Source organism: Dermacentor albipictus, unplaced genomic scaffold (genome assembly GCF_038994185.2).
Source record: "Dermacentor albipictus isolate Rhodes 1998 colony unplaced genomic scaffold, USDA_Dalb.pri_finalv2 scaffold_13, whole genome shotgun sequence".
NCBI lineage: Eukaryota > Metazoa > Arthropoda > Arachnida > Ixodida > Ixodidae > Dermacentor > Dermacentor albipictus.
The window spans coordinates 7,581,641-7,603,688 of NW_027225567.1; the positions used below are offsets into that span (position 1 = coordinate 7,581,641).

Below are 22,048 nucleotides of genomic sequence, written 5' to 3' on the forward strand. Positions count from 1 at the left end.
GTTTTGCCATTCGAACAATGCATATAGCCCCCTGCTTTCTGTCGCCCGCTTTGTTAATTGTAGTGATAATACACTGGCTCTTAGAGCACCACAGATGCCTTTAGCCTTTAGTGCAGCATGCTTCATCATGATACACCGCTGCCCCAGCTTCATAACTATTGTCATTTTTCTTTTCCTCTCTCTCCCTTTTATTTCTTCAATAGAGTGACACCTGCCTGATGGGCCAGTGTATTATCGCTCCGATAAGAAAGACCATGGAAACACAGGGGGTATGCACATTGCTGGAATTGCAAAATGCTCCCCACTTTTTTTCTAACAGCACCATACATTAGCACCACCCACTTGACTGGCACAGCGCTCCAACCATGGCTCGCGTGTTGAAGCTCATCCTGAACATGACAGTACAGCATAGCGTAAGTTGCCAGAGTCTCGAATACCTGCTCTATAAGTGGTACCCCGCTCTATAACCGAAAACACATTTTTCAAGGGCTGCAAATGTGCAAAACATATAGACCAAGCATCCACACATATACAGAATGTTTGTATCCATTGAAATTTACAAATGTAGAAACGTCAACGTTTGTGGAACTTCAGTCTTTGCATGAAGCAGACAGAGTAACAAAGAAAAATAAAAAACTACATTAAGGAAAGCGAGTCACTGACTAATTTTTTCAAACTGACTTCATTATTCGGAATTCACCTCAGCACTGTCACCAACTGCACAGAACTAATATAGAACAGTTAGCAGCTTTGCTTTTCTTTCTTTCCCTGTTCCTTGTTCATTTGCTCTGCAACTGCTCCTCCTCCTCCTCTGCATTACCTTTGACCATTCTCTTCTCTCGGTTGGCGCACCTTGTTGAGAAGTGCACTTACTTTCTTGCTTCGATGTGGGATCCGGCAGCTGCATTATACAATTGAACCGGGATATATCGAATCTGAAGGGGATCACAAAAATGTTCAATATATAGGTAATTCTATGTATAAAATAAAGATATTATACACAAATTTTCAAGGGGATTTTACAGCTCTTCGTTCTATACAATAATTCATTATCATCATCATCATCAGCCTGTTTTATGTCCACTACAGGATGAAGGCCTCTCCCTGCGATCTCCAATTACCCCTGTCCTGCGCCAACTGATTCCAACTAGCCCCCGTGAATTTCCTAATTTCATCGCTCCACGTAGTCTTCTGCCGTCCTCGACTGCGTTTCCCTACTCTTGGTACTGTTGCAATGTTCAGCACCAATGTTCAGCACAATGTTCAGCACATCCCAAGTCCCGTGAGGTCAATCTTACCGCTGACTATCACTGTTGCGAAGTAGGGGGCCCATGCCGTCAACAAAGTTTCCATCGATGGTGCCGTGCCAAGTGCCGGGAGAAAGGGTTCCAAGCAACGTTTAAGAGAATGAAGAAAAAGGAATATGTTCAAAAAGGTACATGTTGAGGTTACAAAATGGCTCCAATTATCCAAGCACACTATGGTAGCGTCTAAGCATGCCCGAGTCGCACTGTTTCCAAGCATCCTCCTCAGCCATCTGGATCCACTTTTTATGCTTGCGTCGTCATTGATGGTTTTCACCAATCCGGCGTCAGGAGACAGATGGCATCAAGAGACCAATGCCGGCATCTGTGAGCTGGTTGCCCCTTTCGGTGCACCAATGTTATCAGTGAGCTGGTGCCCCTTTCGGTGTGCCGGTATTGGAAATGCACGCACATCAGTGGGCACAAACAGAGAAAGTAGGGGCAACGCATGCTGACTCCAATGCCTGGCGTGGTCATGCCAGTTTGTGCGGCTGACAGGCGACAAGAAGTGTAGCCTTGCACGGACCTTCACTCCGGCGTGGACAGGCTAATTTGGGCTGCTGACAGGTGCAAAGAATCGTAGTGGGAAGCGTGACAACTGCATTTCGCAGTGGTGTCATCCACTTCTGAATGGCAGCCGGGGACAACAGTACCCATTCTGTAACCCTAAAGGTCCAGCGGTTATCTAACCGGCACATTACACGGCTTGCCCAGCTCCATTTTTTCTCAATGTCAATTAGAATATCATCTATACTCGTTTGCTGTCTGATTTAAACCGCTCTCTTTCTGTTTCTTAACATTATATTCTTTATATGTGGGTTCAATATATCTGGGTTCGACTGTTACTGGTTTTTCTTCACGCGCGGCTGCAATATAAGTGGTATGCATATACTACATGGAATTCTTTGGGAGGGTAAACAGGAGTCGGAAAAGAGCTCGTTATAGGCAGTTTTTCACTATAAGCGGTTACTCTATAAGTGGTCTTGAGCTGTACACCACATGGCTAAAGCTAATCAACTATGTGCATACTTAACCTATGGGGAACAATTCACGGTGCGAGAAAGATACACCATTTAGACAAGAAAGCAACACACATAAGTACTGTACTTTTTTAAACAACTGCACTTGTTTTTACAAGTGCACGATACAATTATACAGTAAGACTTCAGTTATAGGTTCCTATTTGTTATGTTTCCTCGGCTCTTATGCTGTGAAATGCCGGCCCCATTTAGTTCCCAAGCAGTCATGTGTTTTAGATTCCCATTACATTTCCATACTTGCCAACTCTCCCAAATTTTTCATAAAGTTTACAAATTTGGGCTTGATTTACGATTTTACAAACGTTGAAGTTTTGCAAAATATACCACTCACGGAAAAGGTTTGCTTATCCATCTCAGAACGTTTGGTTAAAGGTTTTATCATGAAAAAACAGAAGTAGGTTACTTGCTTCTTGTACGTTTATACAGACAAGTTTTTATGACAATCTACAATAATACAATCTTTTCATTGTCAGTGTTTGCTGTGTGAAGTTTGTTGATGGTTTTGTGCTTTTGTGCTGCATCTACATGTAAATCCTCGTTAATAAAGTACATGTATATATAACATGTACTTTATTTACCGACTTCAATATAACGAAGTTGGTAAAATCGGCAGTTTGCTTCGTTATATCGAAGTTTCGTTGTTCACAATTCACTGTTCGGAGTGAATTCCGAAATAAAATAGCATGGACTATTCGATGCATATTTGAAATTTCAAATATTTGCACACCCTTAATTTGGTTCAACGTTACATGTTATAAATAGGAAGTCTGCTTTAAAGGGACCCTGAAACGATTTTGATGATTTTCTACAAACGTACTGAGTCGTTAGAGTAGGTCTTTCTGATCATTAATTGACGCATCTAAGTGCTCCGCGTAAAGCGTGTAATTTATTATAAGCTTTTAAAAATGCACATCGCTGCCGATCCCAGCACACTGCTCGGCGGAATTTTAAGCCGCCCCTACCCATATGACGGAAATCGACCATATGACGTCAGTGGGGCGAGCTATCCGATTGGCTGACCACGGCGTGTGATCGATAATTTTTCCAACTTTATGATAAACAAATGATGTTCGTAATAGTTGGAATGTTAGTTAATTCGTTTTTATAAAGAGAAAGTAACATAAAGAGAATGCACAAGAACAATTTTTCAGTACGCTTAAGCACTTCCGGCACACAGCAAGTGTCGTCTGCTTGTGTTACAACGTGCTCCGTCTTTGACGAGAGCTCCGCCGTCAGTGTCGGGCTGTCTTTCTGCAAGTGCTATGATTCGACTTTGTTGCGTTGTGGACTGCAAACGTAGCAACTGGCAATATGTCAAGCTGCGACATGGTGTCCCTCTGCAAGCCAGTAGACGAGCGGACTGGCTGCAGCGCATCGGGCTGTCGCTATCCGATCGGCCCCAGGATTTGCGCGATTGCGGCTGTCACTTCACACCGGAAGATTACTAACGCAATAGCGTTTCGCGAGTCCGGTATTAGGGTAAACGCAAGCTCAAAGAGACAGGGCCTGGCCGTGTCCCCTTGCGTGTCGTTTCAGGGGGATGAACAGAAGCACAAATGTGAATGGTCTGCACGGTGCAGCCACCTGGTGGCATAGAGCTTAACCACACACAGTAGCAATAACAAAATGTATTCTTCTTTGCTGCTGGTGTGAATTTTTCGCAGGAGTGTAATAGTTAACACGTTGTTTTTGTAAATGTTTAAAATGTTTTACACTCGTTTAGAGCAATATTAGCTCTTTCTTTGGCTGGTAGAGCTCTGCGACAACGGATGGCTGGACCGTGGAGACCAATCAGGCAGCTCACGTACGTCTACACTAAAGTTCCTTCATCAGCTTGAGTTTATGCCTCCACCGTTCTGTCGAAAAGTTCAGCTATGTGTGATTGCCGAAATACCAGACACGTTCGGCGCTACGACAGAATGCTCGTAACGCAAGCTGCTTCGATAGCTCTCGCTTGGGGTTGACGATCAAGCGGCTAGCGGAGAGGTTTAGGCCGGCGGGGGAGGGCTCTAAAACAACCAGAAATGGACGGTGTGACGTCGCATCGTGATGCAGAACCAATGAAGGTGGAGCTTAACCCCGATCACTCGGCGAACGAGTTGAGGAGGAAAAGCATGGCTAGGGAGGAGGTTAACTTGTAATCGCTTGTAGCTCCATTAATAAATAACGCTTCACTTAAACTGTGGTGCGAATGTTCTACTTAAACTGTACCCTACGCGTCTACAAAGGCTTCCGTACTAGAGCCGTGTAACTAAGCTTAAATAAACCCACTTTCCTTCATTTTCTACAACCTGATGTAATAGTCGATGGGCCTGGTAGATTCCATGCCCTGAACGCCACTCTAGCTGCAACAACTGGTTGGCAGTGATGATATCAAGAAGGCAGTCCTCACGATGTGGGATCAGCGGACCTGTGTACGTGGCTCTGGGAGACATGAACCTCGAAGATTGAGGAAAACTGCGATGGATGATCAACTTCTGCGGATCCGGAATTGGCAGACCTCCTCTTCATGGCTCAGGGAGACACAACTGTCGCAGTAATGACGTGGAGTCTTGGACAACTGGAAGAATATGGAAGGGAGAGCAGCAGGAGGCAGTTCCACCATCTAGGATCCGCGGACCTGGGAACGTGGCTCCAAGAGACACTGCCTTCGCAAGCTCATTGTTGAGTGCTTGAGCAACTACGTTTTGCCGAGCGATAAGGACAGGTTTCTATCAGGCAATGAGCAGTAATTGATCGCTCCAGGTGTGCGGGCAATACAAGGGAAGTTGTAGTCAGCTCTCTAAAAGCATGGATATTACAGTGTTAAAGAAAGAAGATCTGTTGCTGTGAGCAACAGAGCTTGGTGTGGAGATTAACGATAGGTTGAGGAAGCCCGAAATTCGTACAGCAATTGCCGAAGTGGGTTTCGATGAGGATGAGCTCACAGAGACATGGGAAAAGATATGTCATGAGAGGGAAGAAAGGGAGGAAGAGAAGGAACGCGAGAGGAAAGAAAGGGTGGAAGAAGTGCGAGGAGGAGGAGCAGCAGAGGCAGTATGAAATTGGGTCATGGAAATAAGTCTAGACATCACGAGATTAAAGCACAGGGCCCCACTACAAATAGAAAGCATGAAAATGACTAGTTTGCTTCAGCCGTACAAAACAGGCGATGACATCGGTCTCTACCTGATTAATTTTGAACGGATTTGTGAGAAGCGAGCATTTCACCAAGACACATGGCCGGAGCGGTTGTTTGACCTGATGCTGGGAGAAGTCGCGCAGGTCATGGTGTGACTGAGCGCAGACGAGGCGGGCATGTACAGTTTGGTGGAGGCAGGTTTGCTCGCGAAATGCAAGCTCTCCGCAGAGGAATTTTGGGAGGAACCAATTTCCTCTCGGCCAAAATTCAGAAAGAAGGTCTGGCGCTGGGTTACGACGCGGAACACAGTGCAGCGAAGAAGGACGAAGTAACTAGATGGGGAGGCGTAATCAAGCTGGCGAAGGAAATCTTTCCGATTTTCTTGACAGAAAATTGGAAAGACGAGCAGGCGCTGTGTTGCGACGCAGAGCACAGTGCAGAGAAGGAGGTTGAAGTAACTACCTCGCGAGACGTAATTCAGTCGGAGGAGGAAGTCTTGACGATTTTCCCTTTCGAGATGCAGGAAGAGAGTCAGTGTGCCGAATTATGATGAAGAACTCAGTGCAAAGAAATAGGAAGAAACGGCTAGCTCGGGAGGCATACTTAAGCCGGAGGAGGGAATCTTGCTTATTTCCCCGGCAGAAATTCAGGAAGCTGGTCAGGTTGAGGAAATGGAAGGAAGAAAAGGTGCTCGGAAATGAGTACCAACAGTGCTAAGAGAAAGAGGCATTGCAAATGCAGAAAGGCAGCAGAGAAGGCGATGCATCCGATTAAATCGTAAGCCACGAAAACCTGTGGGGAGTGCAATGGAAGCTTTAGAAAGGCTCGTTTGTCGGTTGGACTGTTCCAAGTCAGAGCACATCCATGTCATTAGATGAGGTTGAAAATAAAGCGACATTCGGCGCGGGTGAGGACAAAAGCACGGGGGCAATTACGTTCTCCTTCATTTAGTTCTTTTCAAGGTGTAGCTTGTCTGATGTGGGAGAACGCAGCAGTCGGGCGACGCGACGTAGTCATACCAAGCAGTGCATTCCGATGGCAATGCCAGGAAGGCAGGTGGACAGTACGAAAGGTATCGGGGGCTCTGCAGCGGGGGGAATGACAAATGTGCCCTTTGTATTCCTGGATTAACAAGTTTGACAGGAGCTTTCAGATGGCGACCATCTTGAGTACGGTTTAAGGAGACGGTTTTCGCATGCGTAAAGTTCAGGAACTTCGTTTTTTGATAGGTCGTTTTATTAAGCAGATAGGCTTTTTTTTATATGTTTGCAGTGCCAAGTCTAGGTTAGTTAGAAACGTGTAGTGGCATGCTTTAGTATCAGCTCGCTTTTAGAAAGGCTTGTGATATTTTTGTTCAAAGTAAAACATGTTAGTTAGGGAAGCCGTTGAACCGCACAATTTAGAAAGGGTAGTACTGTGCCTTTGAGGCGTGTCATGCTCGAACACAAAGAAGCAAAGCGTTGGTGTCTGTCTCGCACTTGTACCGTATCTACTCGCATAATGATTGCATGTTTTCATCAACAAAATTGCCGCAAATTCAGGGGTGCAATCATTACGTGTGTTAAATTCCCCACGAAAAGAAAAAATTTTTTTTCATCCCTCATTTGCTACGAGATGACAGCCGCTGTAGCAGTGCGGGACACCAAAACAGAATAGCGGCAGGCAGAGAAAGCCGAATGCGCCAAACACGATTTTTCTTTTCGTGAGTATATTATGCGCATTGAAACAGTTTCTTCCGTATCAGTAATGAATAGTATCATTAATATTGGCAAGTGTGTGGCGATAACATAGCCATGTCCGCTTTGAGGGGACAAAAACAGAGATGGGCGTGCTTAACTGCCAGTGACATAGAAACACATGGCGGGTATGGTGCGGAAACTGCGGCATTGGTCTTCACTACTACCCTAATAGGCACGTTTCCGCAAAGGGTGGGCGAATATCTTGACTGTGTTACAAGTGTCAGCGTATGAATAGGGTTTGTTTCTAGTGCAGACGAGAAGAATCGAGGAGTGCAGACGAGAAGAATCAAAAGTCGCCTTTGTTGTTGTTGACCACAACGATTATAAATCCTACAAATAATAAAGCCAAGGCCAGTTTGTAGCTTTCTTTTTTTTTTTCGTGGAAGTGTGGAAAGGGATGAAGGGAATAAAATGGGGCATCTGCTTAAGAATGCTTGGTGCGTGCAGACTGCTTGGTATTTCTTGAAGTGTCATTCGCGCAGCATTCGATAGATGGTAGATGGTAAGCGCGATCATCATTAGCTAGCCTTGGCACATGGCATATCGCTGCGGCAAGTTCGGGGTGCGATCATTACACGGGAAAGAAAAAAAATCGAATTTTGATGAAAAAATTCAGGGGTGCAATCATTACGCAAGTGCGATCATTATGCAAGTAAATACGGTATTCATCAGACAGCAGCATTTGAGATTCACCTAGAGTATGCGTGGTAGAAGTTAGAAATAAGCTCGGATCTTGGTGTAGTTTCAAATGCGTAATTTACGTAACATTTTGTGGTTCTTTCATCGGTTTGAGTCCTTTGTGGACCAGAGAGAGAAATTGTTAGTGTGCGAGTCGCACGAAAGTTGAAGATTAGCGGAGCTTATTCAGAAAATGGGGATTGCTTGAGAAGGAAGCTTTGTCTTCACGGCCTGTTCTTGTTTCGCCAGACTTCTGCAGAGAATGCCTTCTCTGGTGTGACGCCGGCAACCGTGTTCAAGGTGTCCTCCTTGCACAAACTAACGAAAGCGGTGTAGCGCATCCTGTGGGGTACCTTAGTTGAAAACTGACACCGCGAGGAGAGGTGGTTAGCACCTTGGAGAAAGAATGTTTTTGCATGGAATGGGCAATACAAAAGCTAGGATACGATATTCATAGTGCTAAATTCATGGTTGAGAGCGACCATGGCCCTCTTGCATGGCTGAAGCAAATGTCGGAAACAAACAGGAGACAAATGAGATGGTCACATTTGGCCGGAATAAGAATGCAGAGGAGCTGGGCCAGCGCCATGAGCTCAGAATTTTTATTAGAAGCGTGTTTTGTACGTATTGCTAGCGGGGTTAAGTTAGCCCCCTATTTATGTCTTGTTGAGAGCTGACCACAAGAGAGACAGAGCGACGGGTAAAACATTGTAAATGATATGTGTGTCATAGCATTCGGTAGGCGTGTCGCTCGGGCACGCCAACGGGTGTGTGTGTGCGTGTGCCTGTGTATTCCCAGGGAGGTGGACACAACGATGTGAGGGTTGGGCCCTCAAGCTGCCGGGTGACATCAGCCATCACAACTAGAACAATCCCTGAGGCCGCGACCGAACATTGACGCTTCGGGCAACCTGACATCTGGTCGCCGTCAGGTCGAATCTCATGGTGGCAGACGTGTTTGTTACCTCTCGACACCACAAAGGTGTTAATTGAACGTTTGCCATGGGGGTGTCAAACCACCGCACCTCTTATCCAGATGACAACGCTTTCGTGGAAACTGACGGTTGAAGGGTGCTCACCCCACCATTACCTGGAAACTTGAGGAAAGGATGAAAGGGAGGGAACCACGAAAACGAATTGATAGGCACAGTTAATTAGACGAATCAAATCGCCACCCATCCCTCGGCACTTACCCAGCCGTTGAGACAGCGTGTAAACCAGCTGTTGCAGGGTTCCACGAAAGGCCCTTAACCTGCCCTTTACCTGGCAGCCAGAGTGAAGAAGAAAGGGGGGGGCAAGGACGAATGAACTAGGTGTCGCCGGCTGATTTCTTTCCACAGATTCCAAACCAGTTTCTTCGGAGTGGGAGTTACTCCGGGTTATGGCGAGCATGGGCGTGGTATTGCAACGGAGTCGATGGTGGTTATTTGCTGCTGGACAGTCTTCAGATTCCCTAGCTGACTCACCTAGGCAGAATGACGGTATTAAAAGTGGAGACTTTTTGAGAGTGAGGAGAGATGGTCCTGATGGGAACTGAGATGTTTAACTTGCTCCTGCATGGAGTGGGTTTCCATACTGGAGCCATGTAACTAAGCTAAATAAACCCTTTTTCCTTCATTTCCTACAACCTGATGTAGTAGTTGATGGGCTTGGTGGATTCCATGCCCTGAACGCCACTCTAGGCACAACATGGTAAATATAAATTCTCTATGCGGCCGTTACTTTCAGGCTCTTACAGACCAGATCTTGCCTCACCCCCAGAGCGCTTAGTTGAATAGACCCCAACTTTCCGCAATCGTGCTCCAAATGCGGTCATGCATGCTGCTCCTTCGACCACATGTTCTGGCTGTGCTCGTACAACGCGGGCTCTGACCTTTAATACAAGTCGAAGTGGGACGCCTTGCTGAAGAGCTCAGATTTCACGAACCAACTACAGGCCATCCAGAGGGCCCGAAATGTCGCGGAGGGTCATCACCTTCCTGTCTCGTCGTGGGCGGAGCTGCAAACTTGATTGGGGAGCCTTTGGTTCCCCCCAATCAAGTTCCTCAGGACACTCCAATAAAGTTCTTGTCACTGTCATGTAAATCATAAGTAAGTAAATAAATAAATAAGTAAATAAATAAAGAAATAGATAAATTTTGTGAAGCGGTTGCTTGAGGAGAACATTTCTGCGTTTCATGTATGTTTGTATAGGGGAATTAGAGTTGGAACGTAGGGAAAGCTTCCTTTTAGAAACTAATCTTTTATGCAGAAAACTAATTCAGTTGGTCGTTTAAACTTTGCTGTTGTTAGTAACATCACTAGCGCTAGCATGGCAGTTTTTATAATGGTGCAACCACACCTAGGCAATATTTCAGTGACAACATCTGCCTTAGTTGTGTATCTAATATTCGAAGTTTGACTCTGTTTGAGCTCTGAAAGCACTGGATTGTTAATTTGATGCAAGTAAGTCTACTAGCCAAATCTTACCGAATGATGCTATTATGGTGATGAATTAACTGTAATAATATGTGTAATACTTGAGCACTGAAATAAACTTTGCACAAGCTTCTGTAGTCTGCAGAGCCAGAGCACACTATGCCTGCACCTACCTTTAGTGGTCATGTAAGAGTAGCATGCTGAAAAACCCATTGTTTTAGCTTAGTGGCTATGACATCGCACTGCTGAGCTCGAAGTCGCGGGTTTCGAGCCCAGCTGCAGCGGCTGCATTTCATTGGGGGCAAAATACAAGAGCGCTTGTATACTTCGATTTTGGTGCACATTAAATAACCTTAGGTGGTGAAATATTGCCTCATAATCGTATCATGGTTTTCGCACGTAAAACCCCAGAATTTAATTCAATTTAATTTTTAACGTGGGGAAAAATCTGTTGATATCGCAGTAGCTATTCGGTCAGGTCGAGCAGTGGGAATGAGGTGTTGAATTCATCGGCTGTATTTTCACATGTAAATCCCACCCTTGCATGTAACCTGTACACCCAGTTACAGCAATCGGAAAAGACCCCCCTCCAACCCCCCCATCCCAAAATAATGTTTAGATATAATTTGTGTAGTGGACGACACGCAGCAGGCTCTCACCTATATAAAACCAGACCATTAGTACTGTCCAGAAACAACCTCCTTCTGTGACTTCATGTTGATGCTGAGCACATGTACACATAAAATGTTGCACTGGGTGCAGCTTCACAGTACTACCACATAATGCATTGCTACTGAAGCACAGTTTGTGTGCAGTCAAACCTCGATTTAAGAAAGCCATTTTTTTTCGAGAAAGCTGTCATTAAACTACCAGTTCTGTTCAGTGAAGGTTCCCATGTTTCTGTAGTAAATCTGCTTCACAGATTCCTAGAGCAGTCCTAGAGCCAGATTCACGAAACTTTGTGTTCGTTAAGCGAGTCAAGTGACACATCTCCTCTTCTACTCCGGCACCAGCAGCTGAGAGCGGCAGCTCTTGGAAGCAATCTGTGATGGGGTCAAAGGCTCGCCAACCCGAGATAGCCGATGGCTTCGTGTGCACTGTGTTCTCACGTGCCTGGTTTTGTGTTGAACTGAGAGGCAGCATAATGGGAAATTCACTCACCACTGCTGCCGCTCTTCATCACACCAGCGTTCAGACAGCGAGTGTCCGCTGTCATTGAGTGAGATGTTTTCATGTTTGCCTGTGTGCACGTGACTCCATGCTTGTTAATTTAGCTTGTTAGTGAATATTTACAGCAGTTTATAGAGCTAATAAATCCACTGACCTTACCACATATAGCTGTCTAATAATTTGCTATCGTAGTCAATGCTTCACCATTCAGGTGAAACTGCAAATCTGTTTTAGTGACTTGACTTCGGGGCATACATTTTGCCACTTTGTGCATATTTTCCTTCGTTTATTTCCAGAATGTATATATGAGGCTCTATGTACTCCTAAATGCACCATTGGTCAGCTGGAACAAGAAAATTCCAACCATAAGTGAACTAACGAAAGCCTCAGTGATGATGGGAATGTGTATTGCCTCAGTGCCGTTGCACCGCAGCATCGTAAATAAATACACCGATGACATTACAGTGGTTTTGGCCCCATGATTCACAACGCATTTCAATGTGATAGCATCATAGGCAGATTTCATCCACTTTAGAGGTATCATTGTGTTGCTTAAAAGCGTAGGTCGATCCCAAAGGCAGTGCAGTCTAACACGGCATCTCAAAGCGCTAACTGTCATCAGGGAAGAATGCGAGAACAGGTATGTGACGCATGCACCAGACATTTCAAAGAGCTACTTTGGCCCGACAGAAGCATGTGTGTGATCACGGTCTAATGGCTACTTCATTTGGCTGATGTACATTACGCTGCTTGTAAGAGCTTGGGTCAGGCATGTCGGAAGGGGTAGTTGGCCCATGCTGTTGTCCGGCTCATCCACACTGAGGATGTTGTTGAAGGCAGGAACAGGTTCTCATCAAGAACCAAAGAACCAAGAGTACTGGGTTTCTTTACAATATCTACGTGAGGACTAGACAACATTGCGTCTCAACGTGCTAGCATGACTGAATAGAAGCACACCTGAGGAGCCAAAAAAGTCCACTTAAAATCCCTCTGACCTCCCTAGATAATTAGGCCAGGGAAATCTGCCTTCACACCTTAGTCCAATCAGAGCATCCAAAGTCACCGAAGGATCCACCTTGAGCCCGAGGTTGTGCGCAGTCACTCCGGCACCTTTGTTCACTGTACACAAGAAAGAAGCAGTCTCATAGACGAAGATTGTCACGCTTGACTCAAACTTGTACGTCTTGGTTCCTAGGATGACCTAGCAGTTAGCTGGGGCATTTGTCAAATGACCATGGTAGTTACCGGGGTCCGTGAGGAAGTGGCATAGGGTGCCCTTTTCCAGGAGTTCTTTGTTCCCAGCGTCGTGGTCGGTGGCCGAGTGACATCCACTTATTCACGTGTTCTTCAAAACGTGTCTCACCATGGTGTTATCGCTGGTCTGTCCTATGGGATGTATTCTTAACTTCACAAAGCAATTCATCGCAGTACGGCAGGAGAGCTTGGAAGGTCACTTCCCCGCTGGCCAATCATAACATGCTATGCTGGAGGACAGAGGTTTAATCCCACTATCAGTCATGCATTTCTTTAGCATTATAGGTGGACTTCACCCACTTTCGAGGTGTCTAACAGAAAACTCGTATGTTGAGTGAGCACATCACAATGTGCACAAAATCACAAGTTTGCAACAGATGTGAAGTACAGAAACCTCACTTTGACAAATGAGATTGTGGAAGGTGTCTTGCGACACTCACGTGCTCAGCTGTCGAGACATTCCAATCATAACAATCTAAGTATGCTATTGCATACCTAGAGAATTCAAGCAGCTATTATCTGGCCTAGTGTGAAAAAAAAAATTATGGTACGTGCGCACACATGGTGCAACGTGATGGCGGCCACAGGTACTAGGCTCCATCTTCGCAGAAATGTTGCTCTTGATATGATCTCTACCTCGTGTGCCAGTGCTTTTGATCCTGCAGTTATTTGTCAGGTTTCTTGCATGATTCTATTCACAATGCTTACTGGCAAAGTGAAAGCGAGATCAGCAAATTGAAAAAAGTTCGTTGCGTTGACATGTATAGATTTCAGTGAATCGTCAGTGTTTATTACATCAATGGCCAACATTAAAACCCTTGCATTTCTTGATATTGACTATGGATCATGCTCATGTAAATACAACTTCTTGACTCGTGATTCCCTCGTAGCCACACCAAGGATGGCTTCACAAAAGTTCAGATCCCCAGCCTGGATGCCACTTTGCGGGAAGTGCTTGACCAAATGCTCAAGAAACGCAAGGGCCTATTACGTTCCTTGGGTAAGTGTCGGGCAGTTTCATCTATCTCTCAACCTTTTCCAAATGTAAGGAGAAGTCTCTGTGAATGCAAAAGGGTCACAACAAATAATCAAAAAATTTCACGTATTGCATGAAAAATAGGCTTGTACGAATTTCAAATCTTTAGTTCAAAGCAAAGTTGAAGTGAATAGTACTAATTAGTGTCAGTCGAAGCGAACAGTTCGAATAGGTGAGTGATTTGCATAACACCAGAAATTTACAAATCTAAAAAGTAGGGAGAGGAGGCTTTGCTAGCAAAGATGGAAAATTTCACTTTGGAATCATTTTTTCCTCAAAGTACTGTGCTTTTATAATTTCATGCGACAACACAAGTCCAACATTTTCACGGAAAACATTCTTCTCAAAGTCCAGCCACTTTTTGGCGGGCAAGCCTGTCTTGCCGTTTTCGTGGGCCAATCCTGGGGATAGTGTAGTTCAAAATTATATGCCACAGGGGCAGTAAATGGGCATGTGCACTGGACTTTGCCACTGGACATGTGCCACTAGGGCAGCTAGGTATGTGCCACTGCGTTTTAGTTTGCTTTCAATCTTATATCTTGCCATTACTCCATTTTACTTATTTTAAGTGCAGTTACCAACCAGACCGAAATTTTGGTCGTCCTTATACATTAAGTCTATGGGGCTAGTAGCATGTCCAATAATCAAGCATGTCCAAATAACTGGTATGGTATGGTATGAAGAACTTTATTTAGGTCCTGAGGGATCAGTTTGGGACTGATGCAGGCCGCTCCCACGTGTACTGCTGTGGGAGCGGCCCGCATCAGTCCCAGCCTGATCCCTCAGGACCTAAATAAAGTTCTTCATACCATACCATACCATACCAGTTATTTGGACATGCTTGATTATTGGACATGCTACTAGCCCCATAGACTTAATGTATAAGGACGACCAAAATTTCGGTCTCCGACTGCAGGACCATGCGCTAATTTGGTCACCGAGTCGAGTAGAAATAGCAGTAATAATGCATTAGCATTTCTAGGGTACTTCGCACACTTTCCAGGGACTATGTACAGTGGAACCCTGGTTATACGTCCCCCGGTTTTGCGATGACCCGGGTTTTACGACGGATTAGCGCAGTCCTGGCGAAGTCCCCATAGAAGCAATGCATTCAAAACCCCAGTTATCCGACGCAATTTTACGCCTGACCCACGTTATACGATGACCCTCGCGAAGTGCGGGACGAAACGGCGGACGAAAGAAAAGTGCCACGGATCTTTTCTTCGCGCCTTTTCACGAAGAAAAGGCCCTAGCGCCTTTTCTTCTCCACAGTCACTTTCTCCCTTTCTTCTTGGTGGCGTTGCCTCTCGTCGCATTGGCGAATCGTTTCTCTCCCCCCACCAGCAGCCGCCCGCGACGCCCGCTGTGCTGAAATAACGCCTTTTCTTCTCCACAATCACTTTCTCCCTGTCTTCTCAGGGGCAGCGTCTCTCGTCGCGTTGGGAAAGCGTTTCTCTCCTTCCAGTTTCCCAGCAGCAGATCACCGACAAGGTAGTGCGGAGAGGCCCGAGTTTATCGCAGGTGTTCTGATGCCAGCTGGATGCCGGCATCATTAAGTGCGTCAAGCAAGGGTACCGGAAGCGGTTAGTGCAGCGTCGGCTAGCGGCTATGGAGCGCAGTGAGTCGGAAAAAAAGATCACTGTGCTCGAAGCCAAGCATTTTATTGCCAGTTAGTGGAACGCAGTGTCGCATAGCACGATCCCTAACTCGTTCAAGCACTGTGGTTTTAAGCGAGAAACTGCCTCCTTTGCTGGGGACACAACAACCTCGATGCCGCTCGAGGCCGATGAAGGCTTCGCCGACGACGATTTCGAGGGTTGTAACCTCACCACGACCTTCGCCGAGTACGTGGAGGCCGACGACAACGTTGCGATCTGCGGCGAGGTCTCGCTGGATGACGCCATAGAGGAGGCTTTGCCTAGTGCCAACACCGCTGCGACATTGTACAAGGACAACGACAAGGCCACAGATGCTGTGCCTGTGCCTAACACGTTCGCCGAGGTGCTACGGCACATAGACGGCACCCGGAACTTCATCTGTTCACGCGACGTTGCAGAGGACCTCCTTTTGGACGTTGCCCAACTTGAGTGAATGCTCTTGGTTCACGGATCAAACAAGGTCCAAAAGAAACTTACCGACTTTTTTAAAAGTTCGCGCTGGCTGGCAGGAATCGTGGCAGTAGGCAGTGGAGTGCCGTAATGGTTCATTTGAATAAGTCTGAAAAATCGGAAGGTGACTGTACAACTGACCAAGAGGATACTTCAAATGGTCCGTCGGGCAAACGCGCGGCGGAACGACAAGAACAGAAATGACCGTCGCATTGAGGAATAATCGGGAAAGGAACTGTGCCGCCTCTTCCTTGATAGAGCTTGAGCTCAAAAATTTAAGTGTTGGCTGACACAAAGATGCAGGTGACCCTCATCCAAACCAAAATAGACTCTTGAGAGTAGTGAAATACAAAACAGGCATTGTGCGTGGGCTGAGAGTATGTGAGGACAGTTGAGGTTGACTTTCCAGCTGCTCAGAAAATCTCACTTGAGACAGAGTTCGGGCTTAATACCAATGTTGTAGCTATCACTTGATATAAATAGCTCATTTTCGAAACATTTGCTTCTGTATGCCTCTATTTTTACTATTCGTATTTGAAAATGTTCGACTCAATTTGCAATGGCCTTTACCATTTTTCTTTTTCGAAGATATTTTATTTGCTGTGCATTTTACTATCCCCTCCCTTCAGTTCTTTGTTTTGAATACTCCTTGCTATTTAAACTGGACTAAGCTTTTTTTTTTTCTCCTAAAATGCTTACTTGAGAGTGACAGCATTGGGCAACATGTCAGCTTGTCTTAACATAAAATAAAGTTCTGTGTCGCTTAGGGAAAACGTGGAAAACTCGGAGAATTCGAAAATGTCAACTTGGTGGACACCCTGGGAGCTTAAGCGTCCTCCATATTTTTTTACACCCTCTCTGGGCTGCTAACCGCATTACTGTTCAGGTCTGATTGTACGCACATAATCAAACTTTAAGAAAAGTTAAAAGTATTGGTTTTGATAACAATGCTACCTGATGTTTGAAAGGATGTTTTTGTATGCCAGAAACAATGCAACACATACTTTATTTTAAAAACTGGTTGTCCTGCAAATGTGTAGGGCCCGAGTTCCATGTCGAAGACTACCGGGAAGTGGGCATCCCTATTGACTTGGACACCACCATCAGAACAAGTGGCACCCTTGAGTTCACCCTGGTGTCAGAGGATGGTGAGTGCTGCTATAACCTAGAAGTGCGAATGGTTGGGAAAAAGTCTAAATTGTGGTGGGAAGAGGAAAATTCTTTTCTTTCTTTTTTCTCCCCTATTGGGCACCTGCAAAATTAGCCAAAATTTCCTGCCCCTGCAATAACATCATAAAATTGTTAAAATTTTTTGCAGAAAGGGACCAAAACATTAACCCTGTACAGATCTAAATGTTCTACACTAGAACACCGGTTTAGAGTAAGGGCACTATCCTGCTGCCATAGCTTGATGGCTGTGGTGTTGTGCTGCTGAGCTCGAGGTCGCAGGTTCAATCCCAGCTGCGACAGCCTTATATCGTTGGGAGTGAAATGCAAAAACATTCGTTTACTTGGATTTAGGTGCACATTAAAAAACCGCAGGTGGTCAATATAATCTGGAGTCCCCTTCTATAGCATGAGTCAGAATTCAGTTGTGGTTTTGGTAAGTTAAACCACTGAATTGATTTTTTTTTTTTAAGCCTGAGTTTGGCTGCCAATTTGACAGTGTGACATCTAACAACGAAGTGATAAAGAGTAAATACTGGTGGCAAGCGTGCGATAATAACAGGCTCAGCGTTGTCACAGTTGTCCTTTCTTTCTGCGGTTTCTTGCAGTTCCTGGCAGAGGATGGCTGCCCCCTAGAAGCATTGCAAATTCTTCTCTAAACTACACAGAACCGCCCTGCTACAAATACAGTAGAACCTCGTTGATATGATACTGTTTCGTAGAATTTCCCGGCGCCAACGTTCGTGACTGAGAACACAAAAAGTTACCCTGTACAGTTACACTTCTTTTTGCCAATTAATATGTTCAGGAAAAACACGACCTTTTAGCATCAGTGTTCAGCACATTGCCAAACTGCAATTTTAGGATGTATGTTATCAAGCCCTTAGATCCCATGTGAACAAGAAAAGCTGCAAAGCGCGCGATCGGAACAAGCGCTTGCTGCAGCAGCTTCCCCACAGTACTCGCCTGCATGTCACAGGAAAACACTGGCACGCACCAGCGAATCTCCTTGTCAGTCGTCTCATGCCGCATTCAGAGCTATTCCTGCTGAGCTAATCACAATAAGCATCTTCATTTGTCTGTTTTACAGGACGTGTTGCGTAGTGCCATAGGAAGCGTATTGCATGCTTTTAATAGGCGATAACCCAAATGTGCTGCATTTCCCTGCTGCAGGCGATGTTATGTTTCACTCTGGCACATCATCGCACACCAGCTCACAATAGTGTCACGTGGTAGTGACGGTGAATAACACAGTAGCAATACTGTGAACGACAAAACTAACTTTTATTGGGCGAACCTGTGCCTTCAAAACAGGCTACACTTATAGCACAACGATAGCGGCGAACACGCTCGGCGATCGTCGAAAATCTGATCAGCGGGTCAAGCGCGTCGGCTTTTATACAGTAGTCATCGAATTTTCCAGACTAATCGGCGGGACCCGCATGCCTTCCACAAAGTTCTACACCATGCGCGTCACGCGAATAAATCAGATAACACAAGGTTCGGCGACAACAGACTGCGAATAGAAGCATCGATAACTTTCCAGAAACTTCGGATACATGTCCCGTGCTGTGCGATAAGATTTGTTTAGGCGGCGAAACGTGGTCGCCCGATAAATATAAGTACACGTGTCAATACCCCCCTCTTAAAAAGCATCGTCCCGATGCTACAAAGAGAGCGAAACACAAAAGGACACTTATTAACATAAGTAACAAAACAACGAAAAGAAACTAAGTCCGAAGGTCAGTTACGCGAAGTCCCAAAGTTTGTCAACGCTGGTGGTACGGCTTGAGTCGCACAACGTGGACAATTTCAGGTCGTGAGCGGCGCCGCTGTGACAGCGAAATGCCGTCTGGCACGACCTCATAGTCCAGTGTGCCAATACGTCGGATGATCCTGTACGGTCCGAAATAGCGACGCAAAAGCTTCTCGCTCAGTCCTCGTCGGCGTATAGGGGTCCAAACCCAAACACGGTCACCGGGCTGGTACTCGACAAAGCGTCGTCGGAGGTAGTAGTATCGGCTGTCGGTCCTCTGCTGGTTCTTGATCCGCAGGCGGGCGAGCTGCCGGGCTTCTTCGGCGCGCTGGAGATAGCTAGCGACGTCAAGATTTTCCTCGTCGGTGACGTGCGGCAGCATGGCATCGAGCGTCGTCGTCGGATTCCTGCCGTAAACCAGCTTAAACGGCGTGATCTGTGTTGTTTCTTGCACTGCCGTGTTGTAAGCGAATGTTACGTACGGCAGGACGGCATCCCAGGTCTTGTGTTCGACATCGACGTACATCGCTAGCATGTCGGCGAGGGTCTTATTCAGCCGCTCCGTAAGACCATTCGTCTGCGGGTGGTAGGCCGTGGTCCTCCTGTGCCTTGTCTAACTGTATTTCAGAATGGCTTGGGTGAGCTCCGCTGTAAAGGCCATTCCTCTGTCGGTGATGAGCAGGATGTTTTCGACAAAAAATTTCGCCACTTCGGCTGCGCTACCTTTCGGCAGTGCTTTAATTTCAGCGAAGCGGGTGAGGTAGTCTGTCGCCACGACGATCCACTTATTTCCGGTTGTTGACGTCGGAAAGGGTCCCAGCAAGTCCATCCCGATCTGCTGGAATGGTCGGCAAGGAGGCTCGATTGGCTGTAGTAATCCGGCTGGCCTTGTCGACGGTGTCTTACGTCGCTGACAGTCTCGGCATGTTCTGACATAATGGGCGACGTCGGCGGTCAGGCGCGGCCAATAATACTTTTGTTGTATCCTCGAGAGTGTCCGGGAAAAACCGAGGTGTCCAGCGGTCGGATCGTCATGTAGGGCGTGCAATACTTCTGGACGAAGTCCTGACGGGACAACAAGAAGGTAGTTGGCGCGGACTGGTGAAAAGTTCTTCTTCACGAGGAGACTGTTTTGAAGCGTGAAGGAAGACAGTCCGCGCTTAAATGCCCTGGGGACAACGTCGGTGTGCCCTTCCAAATATTCCACCAGGCCTTTTAACTCCGGGTCTGCCCGTTGCTGGTCAGCGAAGTCTTCCGCGCTTATCATGCCAAGGAAGGCGTCGTCATCTTCGTCATCTTGCGACGGCGGGTCAATGGGGGCGCGTGATAGGCAATCGGCATCGGAGTGTTTTCGTCCGGACTTGTAGGTTACAGTGATGTCGTATTCTTGTAGTCTGAGGCTCCACCGTGCCAGTCGTCCTGAAGGGTCCTTTATACTCGCTAGCCAACAGAGCGCGTGATGGTCACTGACGACTTTGAATGGCCTGCCATAAAGATAAGGGCGAAATTTAGCTGTAGCCCAAACGATGGCGAGGCATTCCTTTTCGGTCGTAGAATAGTTGCCTTCCGCTTTTGACAGCGACCGGCTAGCGTAAGATATCACCTGTTCGACTCCATTTTTCCTCTGGACTAGAACGGCACCGAGGCCTAGGCTACTGGCGTCAGTATGGATTTCTGTATCGGCGTACTCGTCGAAGTGCGCAAGTACCGGCGGCGACTGCATGCGTCGTTTGAGTTCTTCAAATGCATCGGCCTGCGGCGTTTCCCACTTGAACTCAACATCACATTTAGTTAGACGTGTCAACGGCTCGGCGATGCGTGAAAAGTCCTTGACAAAGCGCCTGTAGTAGGCACACATGCCAAGAAATCTACGCACTGCCTTCTTGTCGGTGGGCTGCGGGAACTTTGCGATGGCAGCTGTTTTCTGCGGGTCGGGGCATACTCCGGATTTGCTGATGACGTGGCCTAGGAATAGAAGCTCATCGTAAGCGAAGCGGCACTTTTCTGGCTTCAGAGTGAGCCCTGATGACTTGATAGCCTCTAGTACTGTGGCAAGCCGCCTAAGGTGATCGTCAAAACTTTCGGCGAATACAACGACGTCATCCAAGTAAACGAGACAGGTCTGCCACTTCAATCCTGCTAAAACCGTGTCCATCACGCGCTGGAACGTTGCAGGCGCCGAGCACAGTCCAAATGGCATAACCTTGAACTCGTAGAGGCCGTCTGGGGTGATGAAGGCGGTCTTTTCACGATCTCTTTCGTCGACTTCTATTTGCCAATAGCCAGACTTGAGGTCCATCGAGGAGAAGTATTTAGCGTTGCAGAGCCGATCCAATGCGTCGTCTATCCGCGGGAGAGGGTATACGTCCTTCTTCATGATCTTGTTCAGACGACGGTAATCGACGCAGAAACGAAGGGTTCCGTCCTTTTTCTTCACCAGCACAACAGGAGATGCCCACGGGCTTTTCGACGGCTGGATGATGTCGTCGCGCAGCATTTTGTCGACTTGCTCTCTTATAGCTTCACGTTCTCGCGGCGAAACTCGGTAAGGGCTCTGGCGAAGTGGTCGAGCGGACTCCTCGGTGATTATGCGGTGCTTGGCGACTGGTGTTTGTCGGATCCTGGATGACGTCGAAAAGCAGCCTTTGTATCGCCGGAGCAGACTTCTGAGCTGCTGTTGCTTAATCACGGGGAGACTTGTATTAATGTCGTAATCTGGTTCGGCAACCATGGTCGTCGGGGTAGATGCGGCGGAATCCGAGAGGACAAACGCATTACTGGTTTCCACAATTTCCTCGATGTACGCGATCGTCGTGCCCTTGTTGATGTGCTTGAACTCCGGGCTGAAGTTTGTCAGCAACACTTCAGTTTTCCCTCGATGCAGTCGAGCGATCCCTCTTGCGACGCAAATTTCACGGTCTAGCAGGAGACGTTGGTCGCCTTCGATGACACCTTCTACGTAAGCGGGTATTTCGGTGCCGACCGAAATAACAATGCTGGAGCGGGGCGGGATGCTCACTTGGTCTTCGAGCACACTCAAGGCGTGGTGACTACGAGGGCTCTCCGGCGGTATCGCTTTATCTTCCGACAGCGTTATTGACTTCGACTTCAGGTCGATGACTGCGCCGTGTTGGTTCAGGAAGTCCATACCGAGAATGACGTCTCGTGAACACTGTTGGAGGATAACGAAGGTGGCAGGGTAAGTCCGGTCATGAACGGTAATTCTTGCCGTGCAGACTCCAGACGGCGTGATGAGG

General features: G+C 46.8%; 1 protein-coding gene across 10 annotated transcripts in view; it reads left to right on the plus strand.

Annotated features, from left to right (window-relative positions):
• Sin1 (SAPK-interacting protein 1) overlaps positions 1-22,048 on the plus strand; it is a 213,565-nt gene that overhangs the window by 148,148 nt on the left and 43,369 nt on the right. For all 10 annotated transcript variants that reach the window (XM_065449061.1, XM_065449062.1, XM_065449065.1 and 7 more), the window contains 2 exons: positions 13,615-13,724; positions 16,909-17,016. In XM_065449061.1, the coding sequence (XP_065305133.1) occupies positions 13,615-13,724; positions 16,909-17,016 (218 nt within the window). The remainder of the gene's footprint in view (positions 1-13,614; positions 13,725-16,908; positions 17,017-22,048) is intronic.